At 38.1% G+C, this 21,953-nt stretch overlaps 1 protein-coding gene across 1 annotated transcript in view; it reads left to right on the top strand.

Annotated features, from left to right (window-relative positions):
* Positions 1 to 18,901, top strand: part of ptprdb (protein tyrosine phosphatase receptor type Db) — a 101,994-nt gene extending 83,093 nt beyond the window's left edge. The window contains exons 24-37 of the mRNA XM_052137734.1: positions 319 to 330; positions 440 to 555; positions 1,154 to 1,251; positions 3,500 to 3,623; positions 3,858 to 4,033; positions 7,244 to 7,363; positions 9,663 to 9,817; positions 10,702 to 10,987; positions 14,022 to 14,200; positions 14,330 to 14,456; positions 14,556 to 14,681; positions 15,293 to 15,447; positions 15,588 to 15,723; positions 15,927 to 18,901. Coding sequence (XP_051993694.1) covers positions 319 to 330; positions 440 to 555; positions 1,154 to 1,251; positions 3,500 to 3,623; positions 3,858 to 4,033; positions 7,244 to 7,363; positions 9,663 to 9,817; positions 10,702 to 10,987; positions 14,022 to 14,200; positions 14,330 to 14,456; positions 14,556 to 14,681; positions 15,293 to 15,447; positions 15,588 to 15,723; positions 15,927 to 15,995 — 1,879 coding nt within the window. The 3' untranslated portion in view covers positions 15,996 to 18,901. The remainder of the gene's footprint in view (positions 1 to 318; positions 331 to 439; positions 556 to 1,153; positions 1,252 to 3,499; positions 3,624 to 3,857; positions 4,034 to 7,243; positions 7,364 to 9,662; positions 9,818 to 10,701; positions 10,988 to 14,021; positions 14,201 to 14,329; positions 14,457 to 14,555; positions 14,682 to 15,292; positions 15,448 to 15,587; positions 15,724 to 15,926) is intronic.
* Positions 18,902 to 21,953: the final 3,052 nt, after the last annotated feature.

The raw sequence follows: 21,953 nt of genomic DNA, 5'->3' as shown, positions 1-21,953 counted from the left end.
TCTCAACCCAATAGAGCATCTTTGGGATGTGGTGGAACAGGAGCTTCGTGCCCTGGATGTGCATCCCACAAATCTCCATCAACTGCAAGATGCTATCCTATCAATATGGGCCAACATTTCTAAAGAATGCTTTCAGCACCTTGTTGAATCAATGCCACATAGAATTAAGGCAGTTCTGAAGTCGAAAGGGGGTCAAACACAGTATTAGTATGGTGTTCCTAAAAATTCTTTAGGTGAGTGTATATTTTTCTAACACAGAAGCTACATTTGTATTAATTAATTTTTTTACTTCCCTTGTTGTATCTGGGCACGAACCAGCAAACCAGACAGGTCTGTGTATCATATTTCTCCAAACATTTAATTATGACTGAAATGCAATATAAAGTACTTCCTGCTAAGTGAGCGTTGCTTTAATGTTCCTGTGCGTGTGATGTTACAGGAAGCGGGCAGAGCTGGAGAGCACGAAGTGCAGTTTTCCCAGCAGCGGTAAAGCCATGAATTCCCAGCATCCATCTGACCCAGTGGAGCTACGTAGAATCAACTTCCCAACGGCTGGTAATACACTATGAAAACACATGTAACAAACAAACTCACACTCTCAATTCAGAAGAATCCAGAAGTCACAGTCCAGAGGAATTCACTTTCCAGCTTCCCTTGAAGCCCACAACATTATGTTCTCTCTTTCCTAGGTTTTCGTGCATCTATCATCGGTTATCGACGGTTATCAAGTTAGTTTTGGTTTCTGGAGTCTGCATTAACAGCTAATGCACACATATGCAGTAACTTGTTTGGCTTCCACATCTTCTAACTCATTTAGTCAATAACAGGTGGTGTTTGTCGACACCTGCTGCAGTGTGTGAAGCTTTTACCGCTCTCTCTCAACCGCCTCACTTTATAAACTGGCTCATACACACCGATAACCACAAACATTTGATTTTCTATTATGATGGGGGCTCTCCATTGACTTCTGTTGGTTTTATATTGAGATAATGAATTTATATTCCTTAACATTATCCCTACCCCTTAACCTAACCCTCACACAAATATTTTAGCAGTTTTATATGGTCATTTAGACATTATATAATGTTCATTAAGCCATTTTCCTTGCGAACATTGTAGGCTAAACCTGTATGTGTGATGCTGTGATTGACAGGCATGACCAGCCACCCTCCAGTATCCATCTCAGAACTGCCAGGCCACATAGAGAGGATGAAAGCCAATGACAACCTAAGGTTCTCTCAAGAGTATGAGGTCAGAACATACATACACACAAACACTGATTCACACCCCCCCAGGATGTACATTAAAAACATATTGGCCAATGAATAATGCATATTAGCACCACATTACAGCATAACATATTGTGCCTTGAGTTCTTTTTCATGTAGGAATTTTTGAGAGAGCCCTAATTTTATCACATAGAACATGAGGAGGATGTAATGTGTGGAAAAATAGGGCATGTTCCCTTTCAGCTGCTTGCGTACATTGCCGTGCTCTTCTGATGTTTCCCCCACGCAATAATTCTGTGCAGAAGGCAGACTCAAAAATAAGTTGGGAAACATTTCATGAATCAGAACGAAATGTATGATCCTTACAAGAAGATTAATTTGCGAACAGCACAGAGATTTAAAATTCAAAGTGACACATGGAAACCCACAGAAGACATGCATTATTTTGCATTATTCTCGACAAAAGATATCTCGACAAAAAGCTAATAAAAAGTTATTTTAAGTTTTTCACTTTTTTTGAGAAAAAATGACAATAAAATGACAGTATGGCCTCAAGTTAACATTTTTATTATTTATCATATATTATGTTTCCTAATTACGCACTAACATATAGGCCACGTACACACTACATAGTTTCAGGAGTGACAACCACATTTAAGTGAATCCCCTAAATTAGAAACACGAATCCCACAAGTGTAACCCGTTTCATGCTCACTAATTTTACATTTTCATTTAAAAGATGTTAATTCTCTCATTATTTACTCACCCTCATGATATCCCAGGTGTGTATGACTTTCCTTCACCAGAACACATTTGAAGAAAAATGTAAAATATCTCAGCTCGGTAAGTATACGCTCCTTAAAATGTAAGTGGATGGTGATCAGACTCCAAAAATCATAGAGAGTCAGCATGAACGTCATCCATATGACTCCAGCTGTTAAATGAATGTCTTCTAGAGTGATATGATCGCTTCCAGTCAGTAGTGGTATGCGTGTGTAACGTAATCGTGTTGGCATGTTCACGTGAGAACTTGCACTCATTCGACACATCTGGAAGAGCAGCGCTGTTTACAACTGGTAGGACTGTACAGTAACGTTGTACAGTAGCTTAGATGGTTTTGGTTTAGATCTGTATTTGTATCTGTTTGTTTATCAACAATGGTGTATATGTATGCTTATCCTGGATGTCTCATCGCAAATTCGCCACACGCGAGACCACGTGAACTCGGCGATCTTGTGAATGCTGCTGTCCAGAAGCGATGGTTAATAGTTAAAAAGTACTTAAATATTGATCTTTTTCACACCAAATGTAATCGTATCGCTTTAGAAGACATAAATTGAACCACTGGAGTCGTATGACATTTATGCTAACTGTCTGTGATTTTTGGAAATTTTAAATGTCTGATCACCATCCACTTGCATTTTAAGGACCTACTGAGCTGAGATATTCTTCTGTTTTTCTTCAAATGTGTTCTGCTGAAGAAAGTAAGTCATACACACCAGGTATATCATGAGGGTGAGTAAATTATGAGAGAATTGTAATTTTTGGATGAACTATTCCTCAAGCAAAGAGATTATCCAACAGAGACGTATTATCATCCAGCAATGATTAGTTAGCTGCAGTTGAGAGATTGTTTATGCATATCTAAGCGGCTGCTGTTAAAAAGCCAGCACGCTCTCTCTCTCGACTGTAAAGTTCATGTTACCCCAAGACTGCAGGGCTGATAAGAAAACTACAGTGGAGAGAGAGACTGGAATATATGAATGAATGAAGACACATGCCTCTGTTTGTGTGATTTACACCAGGACACATCTCACATGTGCTATTTATCACGTCATTAACAACTAATTGTTCAGTTCGGTTCTGTACACATTACCTGGAATTTATGAAAATGTGGTTGTCATTACCTGCATTTTTCAGTAGTTAATTCGGTTGTAAAATGCAGTTGTCAAGTCTGTATTTTACTGAACTGTGTGTGTAAAGAACAGGATTAAGCACTAAAAGGTGAACTGACAACCAAATTTAGCTGCATTGTATATATGTATATAGCTATATACTATAAATACTGTATGTGTGTGTATATATATATATATATATATATATATATATATATATATATATATATATATATATATATATATATATATATATGCTCAGGTGCTCAGATCCACCAAGTAGAAATAGTTTTTTTCAGCAAGAAAACAAATTAGAGGCAACATTGATGTGAGGTGTTGAGTGGAATTTATAGTGCATGTCTTTCTTTTTTGTAGTCTATTGATCCAGGACAGCAGTTCTCATGGGAACATTCTAACCTTGAGATTAACAAGCCAAAGAACAGATACGCCAATGTCATCGCCTACGACCACACCAGAGTATCACTCCCCAACAATGACGGTGAGAGCGTTTGTGCTCAATATTTCAATATTTCCGTTGTTATGTGCATTCATGAGAAATAAGTCATTCCAGTGGTTTCTAATGGTTGTTTGTATTTGAGTTGTGCTGCTACTTCGTATTGAAGTGTTCCATATCTCACAGTTGCTGCGACTTGAATTATATTTACATTTACACCTATTCAAGTTTATTAATGAAATGTAGAAATCAAATGAGTGTGTTTTTTCTGTTCTGCAGGTGTTCCTGGTGGTGACTACATCAATGCCAACTTCATAGATGGGTACCGCAGACAGGGTGCATACATCGCCACCCAGGGCCCCATGCCAGACTCGTTCAGTGACTTCTGGAGGATGGTCTGGGAGCAACACTCAGCAAATATCGTCATGATCACCAAACTTGAGGAGAAATCCAGGGTGCGTGCACTAAATCAAACGCACACAGACAGGCTCACTCGTGTTCACTATATTTGGAGTCATGCATCTAGACGAAGCACACACTCGAGTTCTGTTCCAAAACATTATGAGCTGCTTTCATAGGGAGCTACTTTCAACTTTTCTTTCTGTTTTTTTAATTGGTGGACTTCGATTGGTTCCACTATGTTAACATGCGCTAGTAGGATGTCCATACAGTTGCGCCGCATCTCGCTGTTTTTTCACCGTGTCTTTGCATGAGCATTTTTAAGACGCATGGGCAAGAACTTGAACTTTTAAGAACGTGTCTCAAGACTCCTGGATATTTACTCCAGGAACACCCATTCACCGCAATTCTGTGTGTAATTCAAAGACTTGGAGTCCAGTGGAGTCTGATGTTAGCATGTTGCTAAGCTAACGACGCAATAGATTAATAAGCACAAAAATACACAACACACAGATATTGGGTGAAATCAGTGCTGGACAGGCATTTTCCCGGTTAGCCGACGCGCTGTGGGGCCGATCAGAGGTGGACTGGCCGTCGGGAGAACCGAGCGGGCCAGTGGGTCGGTCTTGAAACTGGCCGAATGGGCCACGATAAGCTAACATGAGCCGCCTCGTTATGCAGAACGGACCACAAAATGGTGCCTCAATATGCAGAAAAGGACAGTGAACACGACTTTACTGTTTCTCTCATACATACTACCGCTGTGTATGTGTGTGCCCTGTTTATTGCCTAGTTGTGTTAAGATGTCTATTAACAGGCACCGTCACCATTAACACCTGGTAATACGTGTCTCTTTTGAGCAGTTATGTTTGGATTTCGAGGAGAGGGTCTCTGAATTAATGACTCCATACATCAGTCATTACGTTAGTTTGTTACTACATGATTAGTGTGTTACTTATTATAATAAAGCTCAAAAAAGTATTGTAAGCACAAAAATTACATTTAGAGAAGAATTGTCAGATATTTTAGTGGAGTACCTGCATTAGAACTTCAGAGATGTGTGTGCTTCTCACCTGTGACACTTTGTGATATAAGGAACACTGAAATAAGTTCTATGAAACTGTGCACATATCAAATATTCCCATCGGAATTTGGGAGGTCCAAAAAAAAAGTGATGATTTAGGTTATGGATATGCCATTGTAATGGATGATACACCCCTAAAAAACAAGTATAACAGATAAAAATAGACCTGTGTCAGAGTGACGGATAAAGATTTTTTCTAACGCAAATCTGGTGTTTAATTAGACTTACTAAACTATTAGTGAAACTCTTATATTTACAGTTGTTTACAGTATATATTTAAGTATATTTACAGAATAAATAGCACTTTTCTCTCAGGGTTTTTCCTTGCTCAAAATGAGGCGGAGGTGCTACCATACTGATCAAAAAAGTGACGTTAAGAACACGTAAACATTGGCTTTGCATTAATACACTTCTAATGACCTGGCAACTGAATAATAGTGATAATTTTGTCAGCTGTTTTTTTAATTTATTCTTATTCCTGTGTCAAATGTCCATTTTAGTTTTTATTATATTTAGTCAACCTTATCCTATTTTATTTTTTTTGTCAAGTTTTAGTTGATAAAGTCTGGGCATTTTAATGTAGTTTTAGTCAATGAAAACTGTTGACATTTTAGTCATATTTTAGTAACATTTAGTCATACTGACATTTTAGTCACTGAACACTAAACATTTTTACAGTCAATCTAGTCTATCCAAAACCAATATATATATATATATATATATATATATATATATATATATATATATATATATATATATATATATATCACACACACACACACACACACACACACATTTTATTGTTGTCATTTTAGTGTTATTTTATTATTAATATTATTATTATTATTGCCGAGATTTGCAGTTACAAATGACAATCCACCGAGTGCAATGCTTGTTAGTGTTTTCCATGAAGACACCCACCAGAGTTTTGTAGACACCCGGAGGTGGCACGAAATTTGACGGAGGTGGCTGCCTAGTAATTCTCTATGCAGGAAAAACCCTGTCGCTGCATGTCCACTACAGTATGTTGTAGTAGTACATTCTGTGGTTGCCTTATCTGTGAAGGATATATGAAATGAATTTTGTCAAAACAAGGTATCTTCGAAGTCGTCTTAATGTTTACCTACTGTTTGGAAAAGCATTTGCATTGGGAGTGTGCATATGATGCCTAAAAATGCTGTCTAGGTACGCAGCTCACTAGGTTTTGAAACGGCTACTGACGACAATTTCTCAGACTCATCAAGAAACGTACCGTCCATACTAACCTTTTTAATGATCAAACATGCCATTAATGTTTTCATATTTGTCAGTGAGTATATTGGAACAGAGTAAGTCTTACACTCTTTGTCTGTTACTCTCCAGATGCCTTCGTATTTCTTCTCAAAGGCAAGACGACTCACTTGGCTTATTAGATCACTCTCACTTTTCACTTGAATGGTTGACACTCAGTGAATCACGTCTTTTCTCACTCTCGTTAACTCTGTCTCAACCCTTTTTTACACCCTTTCTCTATTTTTCTGGTTTCTGTCTTCTCACATCCTCTCTCCCTCACTAATTTCTGAGTGTAACTTGATATTTTTGGCTGGTTATCACACTATCACTGCATGCTAAAACGTATTCTTAAAGGTTGTGTCTCATTCCATTCCCTTCTTCCCTTTGACTTGAATCAGGATATCTTGAATATTAATTCGGGAATATGAAGTTTTTAAGAATATGAGATGATAAAAGCAACTTATTTATCAATATGATGCTTAATTTAATGGGCTTTATAAAAGAGTGTTTTATGTTTTGTATACAGTACAATTACAATACAATTGATCCAGATCTTTTCATTTTATGTATGTGGACCTTTTCTGTTATTCATTTCTTATGATGGTGGAAGACATTGTGACATTTCTGATAAGCTAAGCTGATATAGCAAGCAATGCCCACTAGTTTGTATGATACATTCTGGGATTTTTTTAAAGAGGGAAAGATTCAGTTCACACAAATTATTTTTGACAAAAGCTTTTGGAATATCTGAGTGGATTGAGACAACCATTGTGATGACTGTTATTAATGGGAAGCAACAGCTAATTATCAGTGATTGTCTCAGCTGGTTCTTCAGCTCTCCTCTGATGTTTGACATTAAGACATATGCAACAGTAAGAGGTTTAGTAAGCATCTATTGAACTGTGTGCAGAATAAGTGTGATCAGTACTGGCCCAGCAGAGGCTCAGAGACATACGGACTCATGCAGGTCTCTTTACTGGACACAGTGGAGCTTGCAACCTACTGCGTTAGGACTTTTGCTCTCTTTAAGGTAACAAAACAACATAAATCAGCACGTAAGCACAGTACAAACACAGTTTCACCATCTCATATGTACCCTAATGCCATCTGAAATATAGTATTTACTTTCTTAATGCATATTACTGGTCTTAAAGTGCATGATTCAATGGCCCATTTTACCCCCAAAAAATTTATTTGATATCTGTTACATTTGAATATTTATACATATGTAATTTGTAAATTATATTTATTGGACTTGCAGTGGTGTCTGTTGTTTTTGTATGTGCAATGACAGATCATGAATAAGAATTATATTATACTTGTACAAAAGACAATGAAAACCTCTATTCCATTCTAATCTGGTAGTATAAATAGTAAATGTATAGTAGGTAATATATAGAAGTGCTAGTATATATACAGTGCCTTCATAAAGTAGTCAGACCTCTTCATTTGTTTTTTTCATATTTTGTTGTTGCAGCTTATGCTAAAATGCTTTAAATTATAATTTTTTCACATCAATCTACACACTCCATACCCCATAATGACCAAGAAATATACATAGTTTTAACTTTGCAAATTTATTAAAAAGAAAACTGAAATATCACATTGACATAAGTATTCAGACCCTAAACTCAGTACTTAGTTGAAGCACCTTTGGCAGCGATTGCAGCCTCAAGTCTTTTTGGGAATGATGCGACAAGCTTTGCGCATCTGGATTTGGGGACTTTCTGCCATTTTTCTCAGCAGATCCTCTCAAACTCTTTCAGGTTGGATGTGGACCATCAGTGGACAGTTATTTTCAGGTCTCTCCAGAGATGTTCGATTGGGATCAAGTCCAAGCTTTGGCTGGGTCACTCAAGAACGTTCACGGAGTTGTCCCTAAGCCACTCTTGCATTGAATAGGCTGTGTGCTTTGGGTCATTGTCCTGTTGGAAGGTGAACCTTCGGCCCAGTCTTAGGTTCTGAGCGCTCTGGGCCATGTTTTCATTAAGATATTTTTGTATTTTGTTGCGTTCAGCTTTCCTTCATCTTTCCTTCAACACCCCCACAGCATGATGCTACCACCACCATGCTTCGCTGTTGGAATGGTATTGCGCAGATGATGAGCATTGCCTGGTTTCCTCCAGACATGACGCTTGGAGTTGAGGCCAAACAGTTCAATCTTCATTTCATCAGAGCAGAGAATCTTGTTTCTCACAGTCTGAGAGTCCTTTAGGTGCTTTTTTGCCAATTCCAAGCGGGCTTTCATGTGCCTTGCACTGAGGAGAGGCTTCCGTCTTGCCACTCTGCCATAAAGCCCAGATCGGTGGAGTGTTCCAGTGATGGTCGTCCTTCGGCAAGATTCTTCCATCTCCACTCATGATCTCTGGAGCACAACCAGAGTGATCATCGTATTCTTGGTCACATCTCTTAGCAAGGCCCTTCTTCCCCGATTAATCAGTTTGTCCGGGCGGACAGATCAAGGAAGAGCCCTGGTTGTCAAAAACTTCTTCCTTTTAAGAATTATGGAGCCACTGTGCTCTTGGAACCTTCAATGCAGCCGAAACATTTGTGTAGCCTTTCCCAGATCTGTGCCTCGACACAATCCTGTCTCTGAGCTCTGCATGCAGTTCCTTTGACCTCATGGTTTGGTTTTTGCTCTGATATGCATTTTCAGCTGTGATACTTTATATAGACAGGTGTGTGCCTTTCCAAATCATGTCCAATGAAGGGGTCTGAAAACTTTAGGAATGCACTGTATATGTTAGGAGGTGGGAAAAATATAGATATGATAAAGTATCATAATATTGTTCCTCACGATATTGTATCGATATTTGCACACCAATTTTAAATATTTCCATATTATAATATAGTGATGGGAGAAAAACAATTATCTTTGCCAAATCGATCTAGGAATTCAACTACAGTCCCTTAGAAGGTGCAGATATCATGCTGTACACATAATCACCCTCCCTTACTGAAATGTATCACGATTGTTACAAGAGTAACATTAACTAAAGTATTTTGACAAAAACATGCTACTTTAATTATACCAAGATTTGGTGTGATCCTATTCGTCTTGGCGCATACCAAGCAGGAATCTAGCAAAAAATATATTTTTAGAAGGACTAGCTACATTGACCTAACCACAGAAATAGGGAGCCATTATGGTCTTATATGCTTATGGCTTTGCATTGTATGGATTTGCATCGCAATAATATTGTATCGTGATCTGCAGTAAATAAAGATATTATATCATATCACCAGTTACCTTGCGTTTCCCACCCCTAATATATGTGTAGTAGTATAGCTTATGATACAGTGCTGAATTGTGTTGTTTCTTTTGGAAGAGTGGGAGTGGAGAGAAAAGGGAGGTTCGTCAGTTCCAGTTCACTGCATGGCCAGATCAGGGGGTACCTGAACATCCCACTCCCTTCCTGGCCTTCCTGAGACGAGTCAAAGCCTGTAACCACCCTGATGCCGGACCCATTGTGGTTCACTGCAGGTAAACGGCACTAAAATATATTGACAGTGTCAGTGGTTCTCAACTGGTGGATCGCAACCTAAAAATTGTTCAAAGGTCTGTTCTGATTGGGAATCGTCATGCTGCTTCCGTCATGTTAAGCTTATGTTCCCTGAAATCGACCCCATTCTGCTGAATTACTGACAAGCGCAAACCCCAATCAGACATTTTTGCATTAATTCAAATATGTTTACCTGTTTTTCTGGCACAGTTGATCATGGAGACATGAGTTCAGGTCCAATGGAAACCATGAAATAATCGGTTTTACATAAACAAGGGTTAGCGCAATTCAAATGTTGCATTTTCAAAATAGAATTATTTTACTGACGGTTAAATTTAGGTTTGTGTTAGGGCATGGGGTTAATAAAATGTGCATTCCTGTTGAATGAATAACATCATTTACAACTAAAACTACAACTCTCTTTTGGCGCCACCATGTGGACATTCCTCCTGAAACTGGTCATCAACACTTCCAGCTGCTGCCACTGGGGGCAGTGGTTCAAATTTATCTAAGCACAGACTGATTTTAGCAGCAGAAATTTCAACCTCCTCTTGCCGAATTCACAGTGTGACCTGTCTGAAAAATAAATAAATAATCGCAAGCTTTGTATGCTAATCTATTTTGGTTCTTCTGGGTTGCCACTTGATGCCTTTTGTAAAATCTTGGACCCAGAGCAAAACCAGTTTAGAACCACCGGACTATATAATCATTGGCTTAAAAAGTATTGACTATATGACTAATGTAATATCTAACCTAATTTCAACAGAACAGAACTATTATTTGTCCGTCTGTGCACTTAATGCTTTTTGTGCAGCCTAAGTGCTGTGATGCAATGTTTGACAGACTTATTTTCTCTCTTTCTCAGTGCTGGTGTGGGTCGCACAGGCTGCTTCATTGTGATTGATGCCATGCTGGAGCGTTTGAAGCAGGAGAAGACGATAGATGTTTATGGTCATGTGAACCTGATGCGATCTCAGCGAAATTACATGGTGCAGACAGAGGAGCAGTACGTATTTATTTATGAAGCGCTGCTGGAGGCTGTTTCCTGCGGCAACACCGAGGTGCCAGCGCGGAACCTTTATGCATACATCCAGAGATTAACTCAGACGGAGCCGCCAGAGCACATCAGCGGAATGGAGCAGGAGTTTAAAGTGAGTTCAGCCCAAGAATGTTTAAAAAAATAATAATTCTGGACTACAATAAATTAATGTCTCAAAATGTGACATTGGCCACGTACACACTACAGCTAGAAATGGTTGTCACTCCTCTGCTGAGTGCTTAATCCCGTTCTGTACACACAGATTTTGGTTCGCTCCTGAAAACTTTAGGGAATGACAACTACATTTACATTAAATCTGCATACTGTGTACAGAATTGAACAGAACAGCTAGCAGTTAATGCTGTGTTTTGGAAACTGACAGCTTGTCTAAGGTACGATGATAGTACATAACAGGAGCAGAGGTATATGTCTTGACTCATTTTTTGGATTTTGGTCTCTTTACCCATGGTAGTTGCTTGTACCAGCCCCGAGGTCTACGTCAGCCTACACATTTCTCTCAAGAAATTAGAGTGCTATTTAAGGGGGGCCTGGTTAGCTCAGCAAGTGAAGACGCTGACTACCACACCTGGAGTCGCAAGTTCGAATCCAGAACGTGCTGAGTGACTCCAGTCAGGCTTCCTAAGCAACCAATTGGTCCGGTTGCTAGGGTGGGTAGAGTCACATTAGGGTAACCTACTCGTGGTTGCTATAATGTGGTTCTTGCTCTCGGTGGGGCGTGTGGTGAGTTGTGCATGGATGCAGTGGAGAATAGCGTGAAGTCTCCACACGCACTAGGTCTCCACAGTAATGCGCTCAACAAGTCACGTGATAATGCAAGGATTGACGGTCTCAGGTGCGGAGGCAACTGAGATTCGTCCTCTGCCACCCGTATTTATGTGAGTCACTAGGCCACCACGAAGTCCTAGAGTGCTTTGGGAATTGGGCATACCAAATTAGGGAGAAAAGGGGAGAAAAAAAGAATGCTATTTAAAGAGCATATACAAAGCATGGCACTTCTGTTGAAGCGGTTTACGACAAATTGCTGAATGATAATTTTACTCCGGTCTGATCATTTAAAGGAATATTCTGGGTTCAACACAAGTTAAGTTTAATTGACAGCATTTGTGGTATAGTGCTGATTACCACTAAAATATATTCTTACACGTCCCTCCTTTTCTTTACAAAAGGAAAAATCAAGGTTATAGTGAGGCACACATAATGGGAGGCGAATTTTTGGAGGGTTTAAAGGCCGAAATGTGAAGCTTTAAAAAAGCACTTTCATTAGTTCTTTGGTTATAACTTGTCATTTTAAATGGCTAAAAATGTTTAGGGTTTTAGGGTTTAACATTATATCGTCATGGCAACGAAGTTGTAAAAATGGATTTAACTATACACTGAAAAGGTAAATAAGTGATTTCATCACATGAAAATCATGTTAACATGCATATTGTTTATGTCTAGTGTCTTTACTTTTGAAAAAGTGAGCTTTTAAAGTTAAAAAAATGTACTTTGTAAAAGAGTGGCCCAGCCAGAGCTCGGACTTGATCCCAATCAAACATCTCTGGAGGGGCCCCCATTTACTTCCATTGTAAGTGCCTCATTGTAACCCAAATGTTTGCTTTTTTTAAAGAATTCAAAAGGGGCCATTACAAAAAAAATTTGTGGTAATCAAAATCATGCTACAAATGCTGTCACTTGAGCTTAACTTGTATTGGACCCATACATACTGAAGATTTTTTTGAAGAATGTATGAGGCTTTTGTCCATACAATATAAGTCAATGGTGTCCATTGTTTTCAAACTTAAATGCATATAAAGGCAGCATAAAAGTAATCCATATGAATCGAGTGGTTTAATCCATGTCTTCTGAAGCGTTCTGAGCACTCTGTAAATCTTGACATCTGCAGTCTCCTTGGCACGTTCATGAGAGAAGCTTGTTCACACACTTCCCTGCTTAATGTATGTGCAGAGTGCTGTACACAGATTCAGAGTTTTCACCGTGAAAAATATGTGTACAGAAAAATTCTTGTATACTTTTCAAATATACTGTGGTTGCCAAAGGGTTGATGATGAACTTTAGTGTCTTGGTTCATACATCAAATCAGACAGAAGGAACCTACAATGGACAGTCAGGACTGCTGAGAGGATTATTGGTGTCCCCCTGCCCACTTTCCAAGACCTGTACGTCTCCAGAGTGAGGAAACATGCTGGTAGAATCACTCTGGACCCCACACACTCTGGCCTCTCCCTCTTTGAGCGATTGCCCTCTTGCCGGCGCTACAGAGCACTGAGCACAAGGACATCCAGACACAAGATCAGTTTTTACCCTCAGGCCATTTTACACATGAACAATTAAACTGCCTTCAGGACTCCCCCATAATGCAATAATGTAAATAAATATATCATGTACATATGTAAATTCACTCATATTTAATTCAATAACTGTACATACTCCTACCTTGCACATTTATTACCACTTGCACATGTACATGCGCTATTCTATGTGTCCTATTTTTTTGTATGTCTATTTATACTCTTACCTTGTTTTATATTCCGTGTCTCACTGTAATGTTCTGAGTGCACTTGCTTGTTTCTCCTATCACCAAAATAAATTCCTTGTGTATGTGAGCACACTTGGCATTAAAACTCATTCTGATTCTGAAACTTAAAATGTAATGTCTTACTGATGTATTGAGGACCTGGCAACTAAATGCAGCATCAAAAAATTATTGTCTTGAATCCAGCACTGTTCCAATAAGGCTGGATGTCAAGATTTATAGTGATTTAGCTCTTAAAACGTGGTCTGTTTCTCACCTAAAGCGATCATAGCACTTCAGAAGACATGGATTAAACAACTTTTATGCTGCATGTATGCCGTTTTGGAGCTTGGAAGTTTTAGAACCGATTGACTTGAAAACACATTATACATCCTTCAAAATATCTTCATTTGTGTTCTTTAGAAGAACTTTAGTTCCTTTAAATTCAGTCATCACTCCCAAAACCTCCCAGTGTGTACGTGGTTATAATAAATTATTTCCTTTTCCTGACAATCAGTGTCAGTTGCAGATTGCTTTCAATGTGTCTATACCTATATATGAAATTCCAAAATTGTTCTCCTATTACCGTTTTTCTGCATTTCCTTTACAGCGATTAGCTAATGCTAAAGCACATAACTCCAGATTCGTCAGTGCCAGCCTCCCATGCAATAAGTTCAAAAACCGATTGGTCAATATCATGCCATACGAGACCACACGCGTGTGTCTGCAGCCAATCAGAGGAGTGGAGGGCTCAGATTATGTGAATGGCAGTTTTATAGATGGCTACAGGTACACTGAGATTGCTGTTGTTACATTTATCACTATAAATTAAACAAGACACCACAACTACAAACAAGCCACTAATAAGCTTGTGATATTCTCATTTCTTGATATTTTCATCTCTCTCAAACTGTCTAGGCAGCAGAGTGCGTATATTGCGACTCAGGGGCCATTGGCCGAGACAGTTGAAGATTACTGGAGGATGCTTTGGGAACACAATTCTACTATAGTAGTTATGCTTACGAAACTCAGAGAAATGGGAAGGGTTAGTTCACATACACACACTATTGTTCAGAAGCCGCAACAGATTAAATTGCACAATGATGTGGTAATGTGTTAACTTGTTCCTTTGTTTCTTATGCAGGAGAAATGTCATCAGTACTGGCCATCTGACAGGTCAGCACGCTATCAGTACTTTGTGGTGGATCCCATGGCAGAGTACAACATGCCACAGTATATTCTGAGAGAATTTAAAGTCACGGATGCAAGGGTATGTCACATACTCATTAAAACCTTGCACACTCCTACTCCTGAAAATAAATGCTTTAACCAGGCTAAAGCCAAGTGTACACTACACAAATTGTAGTCTGTGCTCTGCGACTCTGTCTTGTTTTTTGTCATGCTGGTGCACACACTACAGGACTGTAGTGTATCAACCACATGACCATTCGTCCCCTACAGAGGCCATGTGTACACTGGTATGTGTGAGGCGCATCACTGTTACACCTGGTCGTCTCTTTTGACCACTTGTGTTCGAATAATTAGCAAAACTGACATTTAGAGCAGAATTCTAATTTAGTGTGGTACCTGAAAACTGAGCTTCTAGTGTGCATGCTGCTCATATCTGTGTCCCTATTGTGCACGATCATGCATTCGCTTTTTTAAATGATCTGACTGTGTCCTTATTTCCCTTTAAATCCATACCTAACCGGCGACGACCGTCATAGCTGCATTTAGCATTGTCCTGTTTCAAACGGCTTGGCCAAAATGCACCTTAAAATAAAGATTATGAAATTCATTCACAAACTCGGGGAGTTTATTCTTGACAATATGCTGTGGTTTCACACAATTTGTGTCTTTTATCGTGCCTTTCTCTCTCAGGATGGCCAATCAAGAACGGTCCGGCAGTTTCAGTTCACTGATTGGCCTGAGCAGGGCGTGCCAAAGTCTGGTGAGGGCTTCATCGATTTCATTGGTCAAGTGCACAAAACAAAAGAGCAGTTTGGCCAGGATGGTCCTATCACAGTACACTGCAGGTATGGAAAATATGTACTACGGTACTTTACTTACTGTTTTACTTTACTGTGTGCCATGACAGACTGTTATATAATGATTTAATAGAAATGATGTACTTTTATGTAACATATAATGTGTGTTTGTGTGTGTGTGTGTGTAGCGCTGGTGTTGGGAGGACAGGTGTATTTATCACTCTGAGTATAGTTTTGGAGAGGATGCGTTATGAGGGAGTAGTCGACATCTTCCAAACGGTCAAAATGTTGCGTACTCAAAGACCAGCCATGGTGCAGACAGAGGTAAGCATGCATGCTCTCACAACCAATGGAGTGTTTTGGAAACCTGTTTGGAAACGGTCATTATTTTTCAATTCCGTTTTTGGTAACACAATTAGCTCAAAAATGACTTTATATACCGCTTGTGTGCTAACGTTCATATGTAACGTATACTGATCAGCACTCTTAGATTCTTCACATATAATTCATGTGTGCACACTCCACAGGAGCAGTATCAGTTCTGCTATCGAGCAGCGCTGGAGTACCTGGGCAGTTTTGATCACTATGCAACATAAAATCTTGCCCTGGACCAAGAGACACATCCCCACCCCGAGACCTGCGTCTGATCAATCTGACAGCCTCTTTCTGTTGCCCACACTTCCAGAGTCTGTTTCATTTCTCCAGACAGCACACAATTTATGAGTCAGACAGGGAGGGCAACTGGGACAAAGAATTGTCACAATAAATTGTGGCTCCAGTCAAATAGTTGTCAAGAAATATTTGAAGTGGAATAAAAGTCCTCTTGCATTACAACTAATCGGTCAACAGATCCCAATGAAACTGCATGAACTGAACCATGTGTTGTCTGGATTGATTCAACCGACCAGTGCGATTCACAGGGAGGAGACAACAATCAAACTGTTTGATTGTACTTGTTAATTGTCATAATTTCTTTAACAGCAAACCCCAGCCAAAACACAATTATGTTTATTTTGGGATGCAGTCCAAGTTTAAATTTAACATTTCCACCGTTTTTATGTGACCAGTTGTGTAGTGGATCTACCAACTCACTTGTTTAAGTGAAGAAAATTACTTATAAGATGGAGCATCAATCTAAGTAATTGGTGCTTTTTCCAAACAGTACCCTGTTTGATATCTGTTGCACACACTTACACACACACAGATATATACGTACATTTCTATCACAGATTAGCAGAACCTGAATATGGAGTCTCAAAAACTGTGGAATATTTAAATATTTTTAAACCACTCAAGTATTAGAAATATTCTCACTGTAATTATATTGTCTCATTAATCCTATGAAGTATATAAAATATAAAACAAAATATTATTATTAGCACAAATATATGTATATATATTATATATATATATATATATATACACATATATGTGTGCTATGTGAGTGAGGTACTTGTCAGTGCACATAAGTTAAGAAAAAGTACTGATAGCAGTAGTTAACAGAGGATTTTTTCTTTTCTTCTACTAAACATTGTTACCAAAATGAGAACTATAAAATGTTAAGCCTAAATGGTATCAAATTCTTTCTAAAAAATGAGGTGACATGTTCAAAACAATAACACAAAAGATCAACACTGGTAGTGCCTTATCATAGTCACGTTCACCATAAAAGTTATATGTTTCACATAAATGATCATGAACCTACTTTAATGAAGAAATAAAATAATATATATATATATATATATATTTAATAAAACTTTGTTAAATATAATTACATCTGCCAGAATACAGTTTTAATTAATATTTAATATATTTCACACCAATTCTAAGCATTAGGGCAGTTTTACCGAGCACTATCAAGACTACTACAAAATATTATTTAAAGCCAATATTGGTCCATTTGTGATAGGACACAAAGTATATTGTATCGAGTATATTGGGCCAAGAGAACTTCACATTCTATTACATATACAGGCCTATATCATTATTAATATACAATACCTTATTTGCATTTGAAATTATGATTCAGTATAGAACAGTCCAATGCTGCAGGCAACTCTCATTTGTAGCAATGTCTACATTCTTGTTTTTCAGGGAGTGTATGAAATTGAAACTCTTTAAAAAGTCAATGTGAAGGCTATGTGGGCATCTTCACATATATTTGAAGATTCAATTTTAGTGGGTAATATCATTTAAATTTATTTAATGTTTCACGTTAACAAGAGCAGATTCTAGGTACTATAAAGTACTATAAGCTCTCAAGTAATGGAGCTAAATAATTCAAACTTGATTGAAAAGAAAAACTGCAATTTTCACTGTAGTTTGCAATAAACATTGATTCCCAGTACTTGATTCAGAAAAGTCAATGCATGGCAAATTAGACCTATAACTTCGGCAACTAACCCAAATACATTGATATCAAAAATTCCCCTGTTGTGTCTGTGTCTGCATCAGTATCATCGACCATGACACTCTGGTTATGTTTTTTTGGACATGACTGCACTCTTGTTCTATGCACTTAATATTTCTTCAACAGAATGTTATTCGTGTTGAATTAGATACATTTCACAGTGTTGCTCACAGTTTGCGTGTTAAAAAGACAAATACGTTTGGTTTCAAAGCTTGAAAAGAAAATATGTGCATAATTTTATTGGTGAATACTTCACAGATGACAGTATATAATGAGTGGTTTTCCTGCTAGTCCAGTGTTGAGTAATCATCATTCAAAAATGATATCTAAGAATTCCTAAGGAAGTCTGGTCACTGCGAATTCAACTCATTTCAGTTTCACTGTAACGCAACGTTTTGGCACCTTATAAGGTTCCATTATTTTTTTTTTGCCATTGTCCATGCGAGCCATTTTGTTGTCTTTTTATTTATTATAATTTTTGTTTTAAGCCAGGTTTTAAAATAATTTTAAGTATACCTTGCAAATATCTTACACTATCTACCTTCCCCATAATGTTACACATTAGACAGCATATTAATATCATGACCAAGTTTCAGGGTTTTTCAAACTTTTGATTGAAAACTAGTTCTAGCTATCCTTCATTTTTTCAAGAGAATATCAATTAGTGTTGTTTAATGGATCCTTCTCTGCTAATCTCAGCATCAGTTCACATTTTAAAAAGTACATATATTTTCCAGTGCATGATTGTCCCTATTTGTACGATGCAAAAGCACACATTTTGATGAATCATGACAACCGACATTGTTTCATGTGAAAATTAAATGGCACAATCTATATAATGTAATCTGACCAAATATGCATTGTATCACAATTTTCGTACTGTCTAGCGTCGCTGTAAGAGGTTTTTGCAATTTCACTCATCAATTAATGTGAAACACAAAAGGGAAATCTTTTACCTCTGATTTTGTAGTAAATGTAAATATTTCAGAGGATGTTTTCTTTTTTTAATTTTCCTACGTTATGTTGTGAGGACAGATGTGTGAGAATACAATTGTATTCATGGAAAAGTTTTATTTGTTACAAATAAAATGGTAAGAGTTCTCCTGTGATTCATTATTGCACATATCGTCGTGTTCAGTGATTTGTGTACATTGACTCAGTTAATTATTAACGTTAAAACATCCAAGTTTGGCGAGCAAAAATATAGCAAGGTAAGTTGCTCCACTCGGCGGCCATTTTGGGAATGCACCCGGGCAGCTATTTTCTATTTATACAAGCAGCATACAACGTTTTAGATTTTTCCCTCACTATCTACTGGAATGGGGAAAAATCTACAAAACGGTTGGTCCAGATTACAACCAACGAACATATTTCAGATCTGCAGTATAATCTGACAACAGTGGTATCACAAATTGTGCATATTTAAATTGTGCATGAACAAAAATTCATTAAATAATAAATATCAGGCTGGTCCAGCTAATTAGCATGCAAATTAAGTTATCCTGAAAGGCTATGTCTGTATCTAAAAGGTGTTTGGGTCTTATACCTATAAGCAGGACATACTGTCCACCATATCGAGTGTCCCATTCGTTTTTAATAATGTATTTAAAGCTGCACTACATAGCTTTGTGCTCTCAAGCGACATCTGTGGTTGAAACTTAAAATTGCAAGCAAATTCCGGAAGAATAACGTTAGTCGCGTTCTGGCACTGCTCTTCTGGCTGATGAATCTCCCAATTTGATCTTACTTGGACATCACCCGTGTGTGAGATCATGAGCCGGAGTCATTACATGCTATTTTCATGTTGTTATATATGATTAAACATTTAAAACTGAATATTACTTGTTTTAAAGAAGATACTCTTATTTACATATCTGAATGAATTTTACACGTTATTTTCTGGCACTACACTAAAAGCACGTTAAAATAGAGAACAGGGGACTCTCCTCAGCCACCACCAGTAACTACATACTATTATGCTAATTCAAGTGTTTTACTATTAATGTTTTCAATTTAAGAGGTTAAACTCGTGATATGTCTGATACGAGTTCAATTGAAGACTTTATTATTTTTAAACTACACTCACCTAAATGATTATTAGGAACACCTGTTCAATTTCTCATTAATGCAATTATCTAATCAACCAATCACATGGCAGTTGCTTCAATGCATTTAGGGGTGTGGTCCTGGTCAAGACAATCTCCTGAACTCCAAACTGAATGTCAGAATGGGAAAGAAAGGTGATTTAAGCAATTTTGAGCGTGGCATGGTTGTTGGTGCCAGACGGGCCGGTCTGAGTATTTCTCAATCTGCTCAGTTACTGGGATTTTCATGCACAACCATTTCTAGGGTTTACAAAGAATGGTGTGAAAAAGGAAAAACATCCAGTATGTGGCAGTCCTGTGGGCGAAAATGCCTTGTTGATGCTAGAGGTCAGAGGAGAATGGGCCGACTGATTCAAGCTGATAGAAGAGCAACTTTGCCTGAAATAACCACTCGTTACAACCGAGGTATGCAGCAAAGCATTTGTGAAGCCACAACACGCACAACCTTGAGGCGGATGGGCTACAACAGCAGAAGACCCCACCGGGTACCCCTCATCTCCACTACAAATAGGAAAAAGAGGCTACAATTTGCAAGAGCTCACCAAAATTGGACAGTTGAAGACTGGAAAAATGTTGCCTGGTCTGATGAGTCTCGATTTCTGTTGAGACATTCAGATGGTAGAGTCAGAATTTGGCGTAAACAGAATGAGAACATGGATCCATCATGCCTGTTACCACTGTGCAGGCTGGTGGTGGTGTAATGGTGTGTGGGATGTTTTCTTGGCACACTTTAGGCCCCTTAGTGCCAATTGGGCATCGTTTAAATGTCACGGCCTACCTGAGCATTGTTTCTGACCATGTCCATCCCTTTATGGCCACCATGTACCCATCCTCTGATGGCTACTTCCAGCAGGATAATGCACCATGTCACAAAGCTCGAATCATTTCAAATTGGTTTCTTGAACATGACAATGAGTTCAGTGTACTAAAATGGCCCCCACAGTCACCAGATCTCAACCCAATAGAGCATCTTTGGGATGTGGTGGAACGGGAGCTTCGTGCCCTGGATGTGCATCCCACAAATCTCCATCAACTGCAAGATGCTATCCTATCAATATGGGCCAACATTTCTAAAGAATGCTTTCAGCACCTTGTTGAATCAATGCCACATAGAATTAAGGCAGTTCTGAAGGCGAAAGGGGGTCAAACACAGTATTAGTATGGTGTTCATAATAATCCTTTAGGTGAGTGTATATCATCCTGTTTCAGTTACTACAATCACATGTCTATGCAATGCACACAATAACATCGTGAACTAAAAACATAAAATGAGGATTCAATAATGATGGTGATAAAATATATTTTATTAAACGTAAAAATTCTATCCTTAAATATGCAATATATCAATTACAAGAAGTCAATTTCTGAAATTAACCATATTAAACTTCACCGAACAACGTAAATACAACGCGATTGGTTAACACGTGATTAATGATTGATTCATAAATGCATGACATGCAATATTAGTTCAACAACTATACAAGAAAACATATCCAAGCATTATAGCAGGTAAACAACTTCGCCAAACAGATAACAGATAAACATCCATCTAGACTGCAATGATGCTGTCTTGAACTGTGTGAGTGTTACTGAACTGAGCTGAACAGCGTAGTTCGTTTCTCCAGCCGGAACATGACACAGCCGGTGCTTCTTTACTGTGTGACGTAATGATACAAAGATGAACGTCATAAGCCAGCGATTTTGCACCAAATAGAAACCGACAGCTCAAAATACAAATCATTTTTATAGGTTTATCGTAGTCAATAAAGTGAGAACATTGTTTTGAACATTGATTATATGTACTCAATCAATAATGACAATTTGTTCCTTTTTAACCCAAAAATCTATTTTAGCTTTCACTACTCCTAATCAGATTCACTGTAGTTACAGTACTTGTAGGGTAAAATACTTTTACCTTTTCCTGCACTGGTGATGTGACTAGTGATAGAGTAATATATCAGCCAGGACAATTAATCAGCCAATATTTGACCTTTTTGAGATTTCCGTGGCGCTGATAACAGCGTCCACTTGGCATATTA

This window comes from Xyrauchen texanus, chromosome 11 (genome assembly GCF_025860055.1).
Source record: "Xyrauchen texanus isolate HMW12.3.18 chromosome 11, RBS_HiC_50CHRs, whole genome shotgun sequence".
Classification (NCBI taxonomy): domain Eukaryota; kingdom Metazoa; phylum Chordata; class Actinopteri; order Cypriniformes; family Catostomidae; genus Xyrauchen; species Xyrauchen texanus.
The sequence above is the reverse complement of the archived record's forward strand: the minus strand, read 5'-3'. Positions and strand labels throughout refer to the sequence as shown.